Source organism: Protopterus annectens, chromosome 1.part2 (genome assembly GCF_019279795.1).
Source record: "Protopterus annectens isolate FY-2018-M chromosome 1.part2, PAN1.0, whole genome shotgun sequence".
NCBI lineage: Eukaryota > Metazoa > Chordata > Ceratodontiformes > Protopteridae > Protopterus > Protopterus annectens.
This window is the reverse complement of record NC_056727.1, coordinates 1019515063-1019531671: the sequence shown is the minus strand read 5'-3', so window position 1 is coordinate 1019531671 and position 16609 is coordinate 1019515063. Positions and strand designations below refer to the sequence as shown.

The 16609-nt window shown below is 39.4% G+C and overlaps 1 protein-coding gene across 1 annotated transcript in view; it reads left to right on the top strand.

The window, feature by feature from the left end:
- The window catches only part of LOC122792225 (CUB and sushi domain-containing protein 1-like), a 3080606-nt gene that overhangs the window by 2604303 nt on the left and 459694 nt on the right, over positions 1-16609 (top strand). The window contains exon 55 of the mRNA XM_044059969.1: positions 1209-1382. Within this exon, the coding sequence (XP_043915904.1) occupies positions 1209-1382 (174 nt within the window). The remainder of the gene's footprint in view (positions 1-1208; positions 1383-16609) is intronic.

Here is a 16609-nt window from a genome sequence, read left to right as displayed (position 1 = left end):
ACCAAATTGCCAACAAAGCGATCTCTGAACCAATTGTATCTCTTCTTCTCCGTGAAGAAGGAAATAACTGCTCTAACAAGACATGGGAGCAACTGCACAGATGGGGAAAAGGAAAGTAGAACAGAATTCTTCATTTTAAGGTAAGATTTGAGCAACTTTAAACATTTTTATTTATTTTCACATTATTTCCAACATTATGGCAACCCATTCTTAACTATGGGTCGTCTGTAAGTCAGATGTTTGTAACTCGAGGACTGCCTGTATAATGGAAGAAAAAGGGGTCAAGGTCAAGAACAGTCGAGAGGTATAGTTCCAAGCATACTGAACAAAATTCAGATACACGGTCACACATTCAGTGAATTTCAGGGAAAATACTGTAAACTCTCAATTAACTGGAATTCAAGCAACCAGCAAAAAATATCAAAGAAATACAATACAATTTTCATGTGTTGAACTTTGTTTTCCCCCTAAAGAAATGTACCTTATGTTTTTTAGAGTTTTAGAGATTTAGAAAGGAAGATAGAAGTAAATTCCTTCTCTCCCCAACCTGAGAACCAGAAACTACAGTTATCCGGAATCTACCAATCCTCATGGGTGCCAGTTAACTGATAGTTTACTCTATTTGCAAATTATTATTCAAATGTATCTCTCTTCACATGAATAAATATTATATATTTTCAGTGCACTCCAGGGAGAAAAACATGCATTTATAAAGTATTGTTTTATAAATCTGTATACATTTTGAAGCTAATGTACCATTACACTTTGTAGGAAATATCATTTTACTCAGAGGATAAAATGAACTCTCCCTTTTGCATCACTGCATGCATTTTCAAGTCTTCATGTTCATCAGATGCAGCAGTGGCAAATTACTATGCACTTCAACTGTCTTTAGACATTTTTAATGTGACTGGAAAAGAGAGCTAAGGACAAGCTAAACTGGATATGTAAATGCATTGTCTGTAAAAGAGGAAAAAAGTTGAATTGTTTGTTTCTGATAGGTGACCTTGTTTTTCAGCATTACTGTCTTCATTACAAAATGATAACATTACGAAAATAATCCATATGTCTAAATTTCATATCTTTCTTCTTCACTGAGTATTATATGATGCGGGCATACATTTATCATTTCAAGATTATATAAAATGCAGGTCATTCAGTATGTGAAAATTGTCAATGAACATAGTGCTGATTTTATTTTTCTTTAGCTATTACATGCCAGCCACCACCTAGTATCCCAAATGGGAAGGTTGTGGGCTCTGACTTTAACTGGGGATCGAGTGTGAGCTATTCGTGTTCAGAAGGATACCAGCTGTCTCTACCTGTTGTTCTAACCTGTGAAGGGAATGGGAACTGGAGCGGAGAAATTCCACAGTGTTTTCGTAAGTAGTTCTACCTTGTAATGTTACCCTATAAACTCTGCTCTGTGTTAATGCCATTATATCCTCATGTGACTCAAGACCTACAGTATGCCTTTTATTTATGGCTGCACTTTCTATGGCAAATGTGCCCAACAACTAAATTATCATTTATGGTATTTGCCTCAGACTATACACTACATGTATTGATATTTCTCATAGCTAGAAATGTAAAACAGAACCATATGCACATGTTACCACTCATAGATAACTAGCCTCCATGCTGGTAAGCATTCCGTACTTTAATATGAGGAAGATGAAATGATGGCAGAAATATCAAACAGTGACGCATGTCATCTGTTGTATCTCAAATCGAGTTAAAATAGTGCTAGTATTTTTATCACATTGCTGAAGCTAGTAAAGATGCCTAGCACAAAATAAGGTGCATTTACATGAACAAGGAGAGTACAAAATGGATGCTGAACAGAAACAATGAAAACAGCGCCTTCTCTTAATTCTAAGTATCATGTTCATAACCTGTTATTATGTAGGTTAACAGCATGTGTGTCATGCATTTAGGAGAGAATAGAAAGGTGACAAATGAGATCAGTGATTTGAGCAGAGATATAAAGTGATAGAGCAAAAAAGAAAAGAAAGATAAAATCCTGAGAAAACACTTGAAATTCTTCTTAGATAATACTTGCTTTGAGATTATACTCATTGCAGACTTATGACAACATTCTGCCAAACTAATCAGGTTCATTTTAGTAAAGGAGTGTGCAGTGATGTGGACAGAGACAATTTGGTGGTGGCTATGTATTTGGATTAAGGTCTTTGACTGGGTACTCAATATGAAACTGTCAACAACACATAGATATTGGAAAAGCAGACACTTAGCTGGTAAGATGAGTACAAATGTGGTTGGAGGAGTATACAGAGGCATACCTTGATATGTCGCTAGTGTTTCCCTGTAGGGGTGAGTAGTAGGAACAGCAGTGTTCAATGTGTATGTGTCTGAGATTCTATAAAGGTGAAAAGTATGATAACCTTGATTGTACCTAAAACTACTTTGACACTACTTATGAAAAAGGGGGTGGGGGTATGGTATTCTGAAGAGTGATTTAGTGGAGGTTTGAGGCTTGGATTGAAAGACAGCATCTATGATTTAATGTATTTAGATGCAAGGTGTTGAATCCATGTCACAACAGTCCACTGGGGAGGGTATCAAAAGAAAATTAACATTTCAGAGATTGGACAGACAAGAAAATGAGCTTGGATTTACTCATCGTTGCTGTAGTGAGTCAGCAGAAGTAATGTGAGACAGAAATAACTGGAGAGGTGGCATAGTAGTGGAATGAATTATATGGGGTGCTGACATAGATAGGGTGGTGATACTCCTGACAAAATCGATTCTGGGGAGACTGCAGATGGTGTCCTGTATTGAGTGGGGGCAGGGAAGAAGATGTTAAATAAAATGTCATTAAACACAAGAGAGACACAACCAAGCAGGTTGCTCAAGCAAGTAAATACCTGAGCCAGGTAAAAGAAAAATCAAATACCAAAAATATATCAGCTCAAAGGAAACCACAGTCCCTCTTTAATTATTCAATAACAAACACACACAAGCTTTTGCACTTTGATGCTTTTTCAAGTGTTAGAACTTGAAAAAGCATGTTCGTTTGAAAGGTTGTACAGTGCCAAGACTACATTATCTAATGTGAAGAAATATATAGTATATTGAGGTTATATTACCTTATACATGTATGCACACATGGGTACATCTATGTTTGTGCATATGATGCATGCAGTTAAGAATTAACAGGGGCTGGGTAGAAGGGTGAAGCCCACCTATAAAAAATGCTTTACTTATGTAACCGAGTTTCAAAGTTCACTGATTTACAAGTGGAATTATACTTTATTTTTTATTGCTTGGGTATTAGGAAAGCTAAGAGTCACAAAACATTACTATGAAGAATTGGGCTGAATAAAAACTGGCTTCTTGATTTATGCAGGTTTTTATTAACAGCCAGCTGCTTTTCATTTTTCAAAGTGCTAAAATAGATGGTGTGTGTGTGTGTGTGTGTGTGTGTGTGTGTGTGTGTGTGTGTGTGTGTGTGTGTGTGTGTGTGTATGCGTGTGTGTTTGTACGTGCTCCCATGAGATGGAGAGACAGAGATACTGTCCCAGTACTGTGTGACTGCCATGGGATAAGGTGATAGTTTTTTTTTTCTTCCAAGTTGCAATAGTATATTTAATTAAATAAAAAAGGGGTGTAGGGGGCACAACTCCTACATGATGGGTTTGAGAGGATTGCCTCAACAAGAAAATAGTGCATTTTCTTGTACGGGGTGAATTGCAGTTCATAGAAATGACTGTTTCAAAGTTTGATACCAGATTACTTTCTACATATATAACATTGCCCAAAAATTTATCTGCACTACACTTCGTGAAATTAAGGTTTGTAGGATTACACCACGGGGCCATTTTAAACCTACCCATGCTTTCTAAGGCTAAGAATCAAACCCTGTACCTTGTGTTATAACGCAAACACTTTAACCCTTATGTCAACCCCCCAACCCCTGGTGAGAGTGAATTCATAATAAAACAGAAACTTGTTCCATAAGTGGGGAATTGCAATACTTAGTGCTTTAACACATAGGTTCATAGGTTCATTGGTGTGTACTAGGCTAATGGCCCTGGAGCCTTTACAAGGCTAGCCCATAGGATTACCCTGGCATCATGCCACCCGACCTTAATTCCTGGGTCTATGTCAAATAAACAAACGCTTGAAATGTCGAATGTCATATGGTTGAGACCATATGATTGACATTTCAAGAGTTCGAAGGTTGACTTTAACGGCGCTGTATGGTGCAGAATGGGAGAATTTCCCTTTTCTGCACTGAAGTGCGGTCTCGGAGTTGGTATATTTAAGTAGGGGGGTGTGGGGGTGCAAGGGGGCTTGCCCCCCTGCTCACACCGTTAAGGTATGTTTTTCTTTTTTTTTTTCTTTTTTTTGTTATGTATTCGAAATTTCAAACATTGACCATATGTTATTGAACATATGGTGTTCAGCATTTTGGAAGTTCGAATATATAACATAGACCCATTCCCAGTGCCTCTGTTGAGTAGAGCTACTGGAGTGATCTTCGGGGTGAATTTTCTATTTCCCATTCACTCATCAAGATTTCTGTTGAAGAGGGCCAGTGAGGTGCTCTGCTTGACATGTATGGGAAGTCTATTCCAGAGCATGGGCAGTCTCTGTTTTATGAACCTGCCCCTCCAGCATGTTCTGTTAATTGTGGTAATGAGGTTGAGGTATCTGGAGCATATGGTGTGGAGGGATTGGGATTTCTTTAGATGCAGCATTTCTAACAGAGCTAGGTCAAACATGGCTTTGTAAGTCAAGTAGAGATTGCCTCTAAGTAGGCAATATGAGACAGAGAATAGTTGGAATTTTTTTGAGTCTGTCCATATAGGACAAGTGTTTAAGGCCTAGGATCCTCTTTGTGAGGTACTTTTGTGGCCTGTCCAGTTGTTGCAAGTGCTAGTGAGGTACATGCCAAATGGGGCATTGTACTTGATGATTCGCCTAATAAGGGAAGAGTAGAGGGAGACAATGACCTCTTTCTTCCTCGATGCAAAACCCTTAGTAATGAGATGTGCCACATAGAAGGACTTTCTGACCACAGTGGCAATGTTGTGGTCAAAAGAGAGGTTGCTGTCAACCTGTGTTCTCAGATCTCCTATGTTATAGTAGTATGTTATGGAATAAAATAAAAATAATTTTGTATTCCTTCTTACTGAAAAAAATGTGTTAAACTTTCTGAAAGCGTAAACATTCTCTTTAGTGAGAGACTTTACTTATTATGGAAGCAAAACATCGATCTCTGGGATAAGAAAATGGAGAAGTTGCAATTAGTATTGCAGTAGGGGATGTTGGACATTGGTGATATCACTAAAACTTAGATCAGTGTGATAAGGAGGAGGTGAGACATGGATTTTCCCAGATAAAGAATGTTTAGGAATGACAGAAAAAATAAGAGATGCGATTGAGTAACACTGTTTTTAAAGCAGGACATCATGTCTGTGTTCTGGAAGGAGAAAGAACACAAAAGCAAAAATAGAAAATCAATGCAGTTAGGGTTAGAAGGTATATTAACTGTCATAGCATTTGAAGTAGAGGAGGGGAGAGAGTAGTTGGATTAATACAATGTAAAGAGTTGAAGTGGTAATTAAGGATTTTAGTAGTAAGAAGAGCGTGTTAGTCATAAGGGACAAGCTTCTGCCGAGAGAAAACTGATGTATTTAGAGTCCGGGGTATAGGATGAATAGGACCTGCTGAGTCTTACGTCATGTGGGTTCAGGCAGTGAGTGCAGGACTGTTCAAGAAAAGACAGTATTTTGGATATGGTCTAAACCAGTGCAGATGGTGCCGTGGGTGAACAGGCTATGGCACCATTAACAAATAGTAATCATACTACTGTGTGGTCAAGAGAGAGAGAAACATAAGAGTAAAAGGAAAAAAAATGATAGAGTGGGATTTTAAGAGTGGATTATATTGGGCCAGAGAAAGTGGTTGAATATTAGTTAGAAGGCAGGATGCAAATAAAGGGAGTAAACAAGCTATTGAAATGAATTAGGGATGGGCTATGGACAGGGATTTGAGGAAGAGAATAAAATGTCAACAGGGAAGAAGGCTGCTGTTTCTACATAGGACCATGAGACAAGAATTAGGGCAGTAAATAGGGCCTACAAGAGATAGAAAGGAGGGCATTTTGAGGTAAAGGAGGCACAGTACAAGGATGTAAGCAGAAAGCCAACTGAAGTTGTGAGGGCAGCAAGATAACTAGCAGAACAGAACAAGAAAAGAAGCAAGGTGTTTTTCTAAATTTATTTATGTTTTTATTTATTTATTTATATTTGTTGACCGGGAGTGACCGACTGGATGTAGGTCCATTTTCAGCGGAGTCCCGGGGAGAAAAGCTCCACAGTTAAAATAAACAGACAGTAGTTACATTGGATTACATAGCGATTAACAATTTACATAGCAATTACTTACAACATATTTACAGATGAAGAACATAGTACATCAGTAAACAACTAGAATCTTTATCTGTGAAGTACATAACAGACATTAACAAATGTTACAAGAAGAAGTTCCTGCTGTATAATAAGTACTGGCTTATGAGTATCTGAGCTTGCTATAATCAAGGTAGTTAGTGGAGTGTAAAGAAAGGTAGTGTTTGGATGGGGTGGGTGGTATTAGAGTGGGAGTTGCAAGGGCATAGCCAGCATGTTTTTAGGTGCGCTTTTAGTGAAGTTTTGAAATGGGTGCATGATGGTATGGAGGTAATTGTGGGTGGGAGGGAGTTCTATAATTTGGCTATGGTGCAAGAGAATAGTGCTTCACCAGCAGAGTTATTGGCTTTAGTGATCTGCAAGTGATTTTTGTTGCTGGATCTTAGTGGTCTGGTGGTGCGATAGGGTTGGAGTAGATTCTGGAGGGTTGGGACATTTAGTGGATGGTTTACTAGTTTGTGGGTGAGTGAGAGTTGATACCATTGAAGGAGGTGAGAGAGTTCAAGCCAGCCCAGTTCAGCAAGTGAGAGACAGTGGTGACTACGGTAGGATGCTCCTGTGGTGAATTTGGCAATTTTGTTGTAGCAGGTCTCTAGCTTGTTTAGATCGCATTGCCTTAGGTTGGTATATATTGGAGAGGCATAAAGTAGGGTGGAGATAAGGTGGGAATTTGCTATTGAAATCTTTGCTGCTTTGGTGAGAAGTTGCTTATTTCTGTATAGTGCTCCTAGTTTTTTGTGGACTTTTTTTATGGTCATGGATATGTGAATGTCAAATTTTAGTTTATTGTCTATTTCCACTCCTAGCAATTTGGTGTGCTCAGTTGGGTATATAGTGGTGTTGTCTTTTGCTGTGATGTTAAAGTGAGAGTTGTTTTGAGTATGTTTGGTGGGTTGAAAGATGAGTAGTTTAGTTTTGTTTGGGTTGGGTATTAATTGGGCATCGGATAACCAAGTTTCAACAGAGGAAAAGTCTTCCTGTGTGACTTTTTGCAGTTTGGGTAGGGACTGGGCTGAGCAGATGATGGTTGAGTCATCTGCGTATTGTATGAGTGTGCCATGTTTGGTGGCAGAGGCTAGATTATTGGTGAAAACAGAGAAGAGTAGGGGTCCAAGGATGGATCCTTGAGGAACCCCTATGGAGACAGGTAGTTGGGGAGATATGTCATTCTGCCATACAACGGATTGTTGGCGGTCAGAAAGGTAACTCTGAAACCAGTTGGTGACTGATTGTGAGAAGGATAGGTTATTGAGGACAGAGATAAGTTGCTTGTGTGGGACCATGTCAAATGCTTTACATATGTCTAGGAAAGTAGCAGAGGAGAGATAGCTAGTGAAACCATGCTGAGTATTGGAAAGGAGGTTGTTAGTAAGGAGGTAGTCTGAGACCTGAGAGTGTATGCATCTCTCTAGTATTTTGGAGAGTGGAGAGAGAATATATATGGGGTGGTAATTGGTTAGTTCTGTGGAGGGTCTGCCTTTGTGGAGGGAATTATGTGTGATACTTTCCACAGTGTGGGAACGTAACTTTCTGGCAGAGATCGGTTAATCAAGATGGATACTGGGTAGGCCAGACCATCAGCTGCGATTCGTAGGTATTCACATGGGAGGTTGTCTGCTGCTAATCTGGTGGGCTTAAGTTTAGTTAAGAGTTTTTTTTAAGTTGGAGGTAGGTACAGGGAAAAAGAGAAGGCAGTGGGGAGATTACTAGTTGAAGGTGTGGGTTGGAGGGGAGGGGGGTTGTGTTATTTAGCTAGTGATAGTATGGTTTGTGTGAAGTGTGTGTTGAGTGAGGTAGCAATATTTTCTGAGGAGAGAGGGATATTAAGAGTAGGGGTACTGACTTTACCTGGGTGGAGGATGGAGTTTATGGAGGACCAGAATTGTTTGGGGCTGTGTTGTGAGGAGTCTAAGGCAGACTGGTAGTATTGGAATTTGTCCTGTTTTATTAGCTTTTTGACTCTGTTGCATAGTTCTAGGAATTTCTGTCTAGTTGAGGGGGTTTTGTTTGTACACCAGTGCTCCCAGGCTTTATCCCCATTTTTCATTTCTGACTTAGTGGTTTTCTGTAGCCATGGGGAGGGTTGTGCTTTGATTCTGGAAAGTCTTATGGGGGCATGGTAATTAAGGATGCTCAGGAAGGTAGTATTAAAAAATTCAACTCCATCATCAAGACTGAGGTACTTTAGTGGATGCCAGTTACATTCTTTGAGGGATGAGATGAATGTGAGTGGGTTAAAGTTTAGTTTTTTACGTATTTGACAGTAGATGACAGGTTTAGCTTGGTATAGGTATTTTTTGAGTAGGAATGTTGGGGAGTGATCACTGAGGCTATCTGATAAGCAGCCTGTTATATATGACTGGGGGCTCTTACTGACTAGTATCCAGTCCAGGGTAGTGTGCTTGCTGGAGTTTTTATTTATCCTGGTTGGCGACTGGACTAGTTGGGTGAAGCCATGAAGGTTTACATGATGGGTTGGATGGTTGCCAGAACAGGATTGCCAGTCAATATTGAAATCACCTAAAAATATAGTTTCTTAGGGGAGATGGTGGGTAGACCAGCTGAGGAGGTTTTCTTGTGGAGGGATGTTTTGACCAGGTGGGAAGTAGCATCCAGTTATGTTGATGGTTTTGTTTTGGTTTATTTTGAGGTTGGTATATATTATTTCTTCATTGCCCATTTGTGGAGCTGATGATTTTAAGATCTGGATGTTTAGATGCTGTTTAAATATTATAGCTACACCACCTCCTTTCTTGTTTAGCTGGTCTACTCTTAGTATGCCATGACCTGTAGGGAGTATTTGCTCACTGATAATGTGAGGTTTTAGCCAGGTTTCTGTCAGGATGACTATATCTGGGGAGTACAAGTCTATGATGGCATGGAGTTCATGGACTTTGTTGGATATACTTCTAATATTTAGGCTTAGTAGAAGGAAGTCACTTGGCTTTCTACTGGTTGTAATATGGGAGAAGTTGTGGTTTCTAATCTGATTATGAGGATTGGGGTTGGAGATGTTAGGGCCAGGGTTGGGGTGGATATCACCACTTAGGGCTAGTTTAGATATGCATGAGGTTATTAGTTTTCTCAGTTTTTGAATGTGTTTTTTTATTAGGGAAACTTTATGATTGTGCTCTGTGGGTAATAGGTATGGTGGGAGGGTTACTGTGTTAAGTTGTAGGGATGCTTTATGCTTGAGTAATATAGTTGGTAGAATATGTGGGGGGTGCATAGGGATGTTTCTTGAGTTGGTGGGAGGGGAACTGAGTGAGGGTACAATATACAATGTAAATGTACAATACAATGTAAAAAGAGAAAGAAGGAAGTGACAGGACTGGCCAGGTAGAACTACAGTGAGAAAATGAGAAGAAAAGCACAGGAGACTGAAGGAAATCAGAGGTACTTAATGAATACTTTGCTTTTGTTTTCACAGAAGAAAGCAAGAGGAGGGAGCCATTCCATAAGTGAGGCAAGGCAGAATAGGGAGAACAGTAGAGAGATTTCAGGATATAGGGAAGAGGTCAGAGAAGGAAATGGTTGCCCTTTGGGAGTAGACAGCACAAGGATTATATAGGATGCTTCCCAGAATCCTGGGAGAGGATAAGTGCATAGTGGTAAGGTATGAAACTGAGGGTTGGGATGAGAAGGAGTGCATGAGGATTTAGGAAAGAGATTACTGGTATACTCTCCTGGGTCTACTACCCTTCAGTAAGCTTGTCTCAAACAATAAATAAGAGGAGAGAGACGACAGGAGAAACTTCTTTGCTGATGGCACAAGCACAAACAGATGCAATAGGGAAAGATGGGAGAAAGTCTATTAAATATTTGAAAAGGTTGAGCAGGTGGACAGAAAGGTGGGAGTTGAAGTTTTCTGCAAACAGTTGGTAAAAACTACACTTGGGCTGTTACAACTTTGAGTCTACAGGCTTGGGAGGGAGTGGAACTGAAGACAACAGAGCAGTAGAGGAATCTAGGTATGCTGACCTTACTTGGTTTGGAGCACCATGAAGAGAGTGGGAGGGGGTAGTAATGGCAATAAGCAGAATGCTAGAATATACCCTTAGGAGTGTACTTTTCCAAACATAGAAGTATTGTGTTTGGTCTACAAGGCATTCATCGGGCTACAACTTGATTAATGCATGCAGTTTTAGAGGCCAGAGAGTCAAAAGGACTTTAATCGGCAACCTTTTTAAATGACAGGAGTCTCAGTGCTGAGTCCTGGAATGTGAAGACTGAAAGACCGAATACTTGGACGTGCATATACTAATTATGAGATTTACATTTCTTGGAATATTCACTTTTCTCCGAGGTAGGGCAAGCTCAGAGTCAGAGTGTGTGTGTGTGTGTGACTACATATATATATATATATATATATATATATATATATATATATATATATATATATATATATATATATATATATCTACACATATACATATACATATACATATGTATAGATATATATATGTATTCAAAGTTCAGAGGAGCTTAGCCTGCAAATCAGAACAATTCCCCCCTGCAAAAAAAAGAAAAAAGTTTAAAGAGAAGAGTGATGTTCAATCATTGCTCTTCTATGTTTTTTTTTTCCCCAACATTTTGGGACTCATCATTCAATTAGGAACTTATCAGGCTGCTAGAAGGAATCCAGATGAAAGCTACCAGAAACATTTTTGAGATGGATGGAAGGAATATGGCCAGAGGCTAGAGCAGTTAGACTCCTTTTCACTGAAGATCAGAGGTAATGAGAACATGATGCAGCATAGAGCACAAGATCATCTCAGGGAAACAAGAAAGGGTCATTCTGAACAGGAACGTGAGAGGGACAGTGGTGGGGCACACGCAGCAGTCTACATAACAGATGTAGTCTGTGGATTTCAAATAGTTACTTTTTCGTGGGTCTATATTAGATCCCCGACTGCTTAAATGTTCGAATCTCTAAAGGACGTCCTTTAGAGATCGAACAGTTAAGCGATCGAAATTTTACAAAAATTAAAAAAAAAAAAAACTAAAGGAGTATAAGCAGGGGGGGGCAAGCTGCACCCCCCTACACACCCCCTACTTTAATATACCTACTCCAAGAACACACTACAGTGTAGGGAATGGGAAATTTCCCATTTCCGCACTATAGTTCACTGACGTGAGATCTCAGAGTTGGTATATTTAAGTAGTGGGGGGTGCAGGGGGGGCTTGCCCCCCTGCCTAAACCCTTTCTACATATTTGTTTTCTTTATATATACTTTTTTACTATTTCGAATGTTTAAGTGTTCAATCTGTAAAGGTCGACCTTTACAGATTTGAACATTTAAACGTTTGTTGTAGTAATATAGACCCCTTTTTCATAAAGAGGGTTGTGGGGTTTTACAATGAACTGCTGGGATGTGTGGTGGAAAAGCAATCCATAAGGTACTGAACTGAGCATGTGATGAATAGAAAAGATTAAGGAGAGAGGTAGGTACAGAGTTGACATGTAATGTTGAATTCACTTAAAATAACAGACCAGATAGTCTTATTGTCTCCTTTTGTTGTCAAGCAAATGTAATGTAATCCTCTGGTAACAAAATATAACCAAATGAAAATAGGCTTAAACTACAATAATCTGCAGAGAAACTCAAGTTACTAGTGTCTGCTCTCAAGTGTACATACTTACTCTAATAAGTAATCTCTGCACCCTTTTTCTTGTATTGATTTTGCAAAATTTGCATGAATGAAAAAGGTATCATACTCTGTGTGTATTCTCACTATTCTAAAATATAATGTCAGCACTTAGAATACAATCTGTCAGATATGTAGAAAGTACACATTATTAGTAGATTCTTAGATCCATAAAGGAAGTGCAGTCATGCAAAATAGTATAATTTAGACTATATTCACCAGATGAAAAATACTACAATGTTTTTTTTTTTTTTTTTTTTAGTTCTGTTTCAGTTAAGTAAACTATTTTAGTTCAATGTTCCCAAGCCAAACTAGCTGTACACATGATGTGTTTTGGTCTTTTTCTGACCTTGCCAGCATGGCATTAATGAATTGTTTGGATAGACTTTAGAAACACAGATCATGAAACAAAGCATGATATCTACAACTGGTGTGATTTAGCTTTATTGGCCTGAGTGTACCATAAAGACTTAAAAAAGTAAAAACGTTGTGGGCATTCAGAATACATGTAGCTCAAAAACTGGCATGTTCCTAAAGGGATCATCTGCATATATCCTATGGGCCTCTGCTACAAGAGAGTTCAGATTTTACATAGTGAAGAGTCTAGCTTAGCTTCGTCTTTCTTGAAATTTTTACTGAATGATGTTATGTTGTTCTATCTTGCTGTAATTCTTGCTGTTTGGTTGGGTTCGGACCTGAGCATCGGTTCAGAATCAAATGAATACAAAAGCCTGAGAGCTTCCACTGTCTCAAGGCTAACCCCTATCCCATGATGCATCTGGTAAAATCCCCAGATCTCATTTGCCGCTGAAGTGACCGGGATGTCTTCTAACTGGCTCGTTGGCTGAGTAGAATTTATTTTACTTTTCTACAGTTTTTGTCAGTTTTTTCTGCTTTATCTTGTGTGATAGAGTTAGATAAAACCAATTTTAGTCCTTCTGTGCATGTTTTTCCCTTTGTTTCTGCGAGAGACCCGTTTAAGTTAGAGGGCTGCTTCTCATCCCCGTGCCTTCCTTCCTTGGAGATTCTATTTATTTTAGAGGATTCTCCATCTTTGTGTGTGTGTGGTGTTCCAGTGATAGTTTTACTGTCTAGTAGTGGTTAGTTCCATCCTTGGATGTTTTTCTTACAGCTTTCTGCTGAAAGCTTTTTGGGCGTGTATTGGTGTGGTGTTAGTAGTTCAGTAGGCTCCGGTTTTCTTTGGAGCAGTTTATTTAGTGTGTTAACTTAGTGATTAAACCCATCCATGACAGACCCTGTTTTTTTTTCTTACAGCTTTTTGCTAAAAATTAATGTGTGTGCATTTCAACTTATTGTGTGTGTTAGTAGTTAGTAGGCTCCTGTTTTTTCTTGGAGCATATTAAAGTTAAAAGTTTGAAGTCATAATTTTCCTTTTTTCTGTAGATTATATTTAGTTCATTGGATATGTCGAAGGAAAAGGAAAAAGAACCTAAAGAACATAGGTGGTCTAGTTTCAAGAAGTTTGATCAATGCACTCAAAATATGTCGATCATAGATGGGCACATCAGTTGTGTATATTGTTTGGGTGCCATCCACTTACAAGACCCTTGCACTATTTGCCATGGGATCAGCAGCAGGGTCCTTCAAGAGCATAGACATAAATTGATGGTGAGAGGTTTGTGAAAAGGTCCTTTCCAAGAATCCTTGGAAGGCTCTCAAAGCTCCAAACCTCCTCCTTCTTCTTCCCATTCAGGTTCCAAACAACATGCTGTTTTGGCTCCAGCTTCAGAGCCTCCTAAAAAAGTTGCTGCTTCGGAACCGAGGGCTCTTGATTCTGACAAAGCAAAATCTACCTCTCCGGCCCCATCAGTATCCTCGGAGTAGAGTTACCAATTAGGAGACAGTCTCCTGTGTTGGAGCTGATATCTCTGACATTGATATTGCCCATTTTGAAGAGGGCCAGATCTCCTTCTTTGTCCTCCCGTTCCTCCAGGAGTTTATCTGATGATGATGTGGAGTGGGTGGTGAAGAGATTACTTAAGACTGCGGCACTGACAAAAATGTTATTTTCTCCAACCCCAAAGGACTCTGGACCGTCCAAGACACTGTCTTCAATTCCTCCTCTGACCCTGTTGGTGGCTTCGGAGCCAGAGAGTGTGGATCCGATAGTAGTGGAACTGTCAGTACCTCCTTCAAGATCATCAGGTCCAGCTTCTGCTCTGACATCTTCAGGTTCTTTGGATCTCGAAGAGTCTAGGAGCCGACACTCACCCATTTGGTTCGGGGAGTGGAGTCAATGCGAACAGTTGTCCGAGCCAACTCTACCTCTTGGTGCTTCGGCAAGCTTGAGCTCGGTTCCTACATCGGCCTCGAAGCCACCCACTCCACCTCGGAGTCAATCCTCAGCATCTTTGGAGTGGAGGGTCTCTTTGGTGTGGACTGACAGGGCTTTCAAGCTGATGAAGAGAGTGCTGTCATCCCAGATAGTTCCACTCTTGGAGCCATCTTCTCTTCCTTCACAGGTGCTAGTGTTGCTCTCTTCTTCACCCGCCCCCCCCAAACGTAGAGATCCAGAGCCCAAGATGCCCCTGCGGGTGGTGCTGTCTCCTTCAAAACTTCTCCAGAGTGTCCCTCTGAGGAAGTCCCTCAGAAGAGACTGGTCAGAGGAAGCACATAGATTCCCCTGAGTCTGTTACATCAGACACTGATCTGGATGAGTCTGAAGGGTCCCCATGGTCCCCCTCTGAGGATGTCTCCTTTGCTGACATCCTTGAGATCCTGAAACAAAGGGGTGGCTGGAAGCCCACCAACCCTTCAGAAGACTAATCGATGTACCAGGAGGCTTTTGGATCTCACCCTTCCACCTCCTGGGTGACTACCACCTACAATCAATTACTTAATGTGATATCACTAAGGCCTGGACTTTCCCGGATACAGTAGTACCAGTTCCATGGAAGCCCAACAAATTTATTACAGTGCCTACTGAAAAATAATTTCTTTCCAAAGAAGTTCCTGTAGATGTGATGGTGGTGGTGGCAGCCACCAAAAACGAGCTATCGGAGACCTCCTCATCTGTTCATCCTCCCAACTAAGAGTCATGGACTATGGACAGATATGGAAATCCTACCTTTTCTGCAGTGACCTTTACCTTATTGTCACTGAGTTACCTGACCCATTTTACAAGGCTTCAAAGGGATCTCCTCAAAGAGCTGCTTTGCAGTGTATTGCCACTAGACTGGTTTGACAAACATGAGTGTCAGCGATCTGAAATTCACGGAAGTGACCTACAACCAAGTCGAAGGGCTTTACATGTGAAATTAAAAATGAAATACTAATCCATACTTACACAGAAAGAGAATATTATGCATAAACAATGATTTTGTAATATTGTTTTTCAGATCATTAAATGTTGATTAAAGGTCACATGAAAAATGTAATAAATGTACCCTTAAACTTTATGCATGCAGACTCATTCCAAAAAATCTCTTAAGAGATTTTACAGTGGTCTTATTTTAGAAAGTTAGTGTAGTGAGTGATGTTAAAACTGAATTACATATACAGGTTTTATACAGCTTTGCACACGTGCACGTGTGTGTGTGTGTGTGTGTGTGTGTGTGTGTGCACAGACAGATAATTGCATGAAGAGATGAATGTGTCTTTTCAGGACTGTATAATTAGTACTACATATTTTAGAGGGATAGCATCTAAAAATATAATGTTTTGTTTGGGTCTGCTGTTCTGTTCTTAAACCATCTTCAGGAAAAACACTACAGTTTTTGGACTCTGAGTTTAAAGCTTTGATTTAAGATTTGCATTGTTAGCAGCAGAATTAATGTTTAACTACAATTGATGGAAGAATTTGATTTTCCAACATTTTAGCTTACTTTTTTACCACAGTATTTGGTGCAGAAATTGCCGAACAGTACCTCTGACCACTATGAAGCATTTTTTATTTGACTTCTAAGGAGAACTGCACTTTCAAGAAATCTATTTTTCACAAACTGACATCACTGTGTAAACAATAAACTTTAACCTCAGTGGCATCAGTGTAGCATAAACGTGTTGCAGCCATAGGCTTTAATGGGTTTGCCACCTTGCACGTGTGACGGTATCCTGTTAAAGTGCATAGATACACGTTACCCCAAGAGTAACATCATGATAGGGAATACTAAATTTATTTCAGTCGTGGTTTAATCAATTTTTTACTAAGCTTTTTATTAAACAAAATATCTGAAGTAAATAAGTACAGACAAGTGGAAACTGCATCTTGGCACTTTCCTGAACAAGTGCTGTGATGTATTTTTTATCCTTCATAACCGTCTTTTTTTCCCATTTTTCATATGAAGCCAGGGTATGACATCAAGAGATCAGTGTTTATATGCATGCACACTTACACTTACGGACAGTTTAGAATGTGCATTTCTGTATATCCTTAATTTATTGTAACGTTATATCATCTTTATGTTCAAAGATAATACTTATCATTATTAGCATCAGACAACTAACTTGTAACAAAAAAGCATATTAGAACTTCATTAATTTTTTTTTTTTTCCATTTGGAT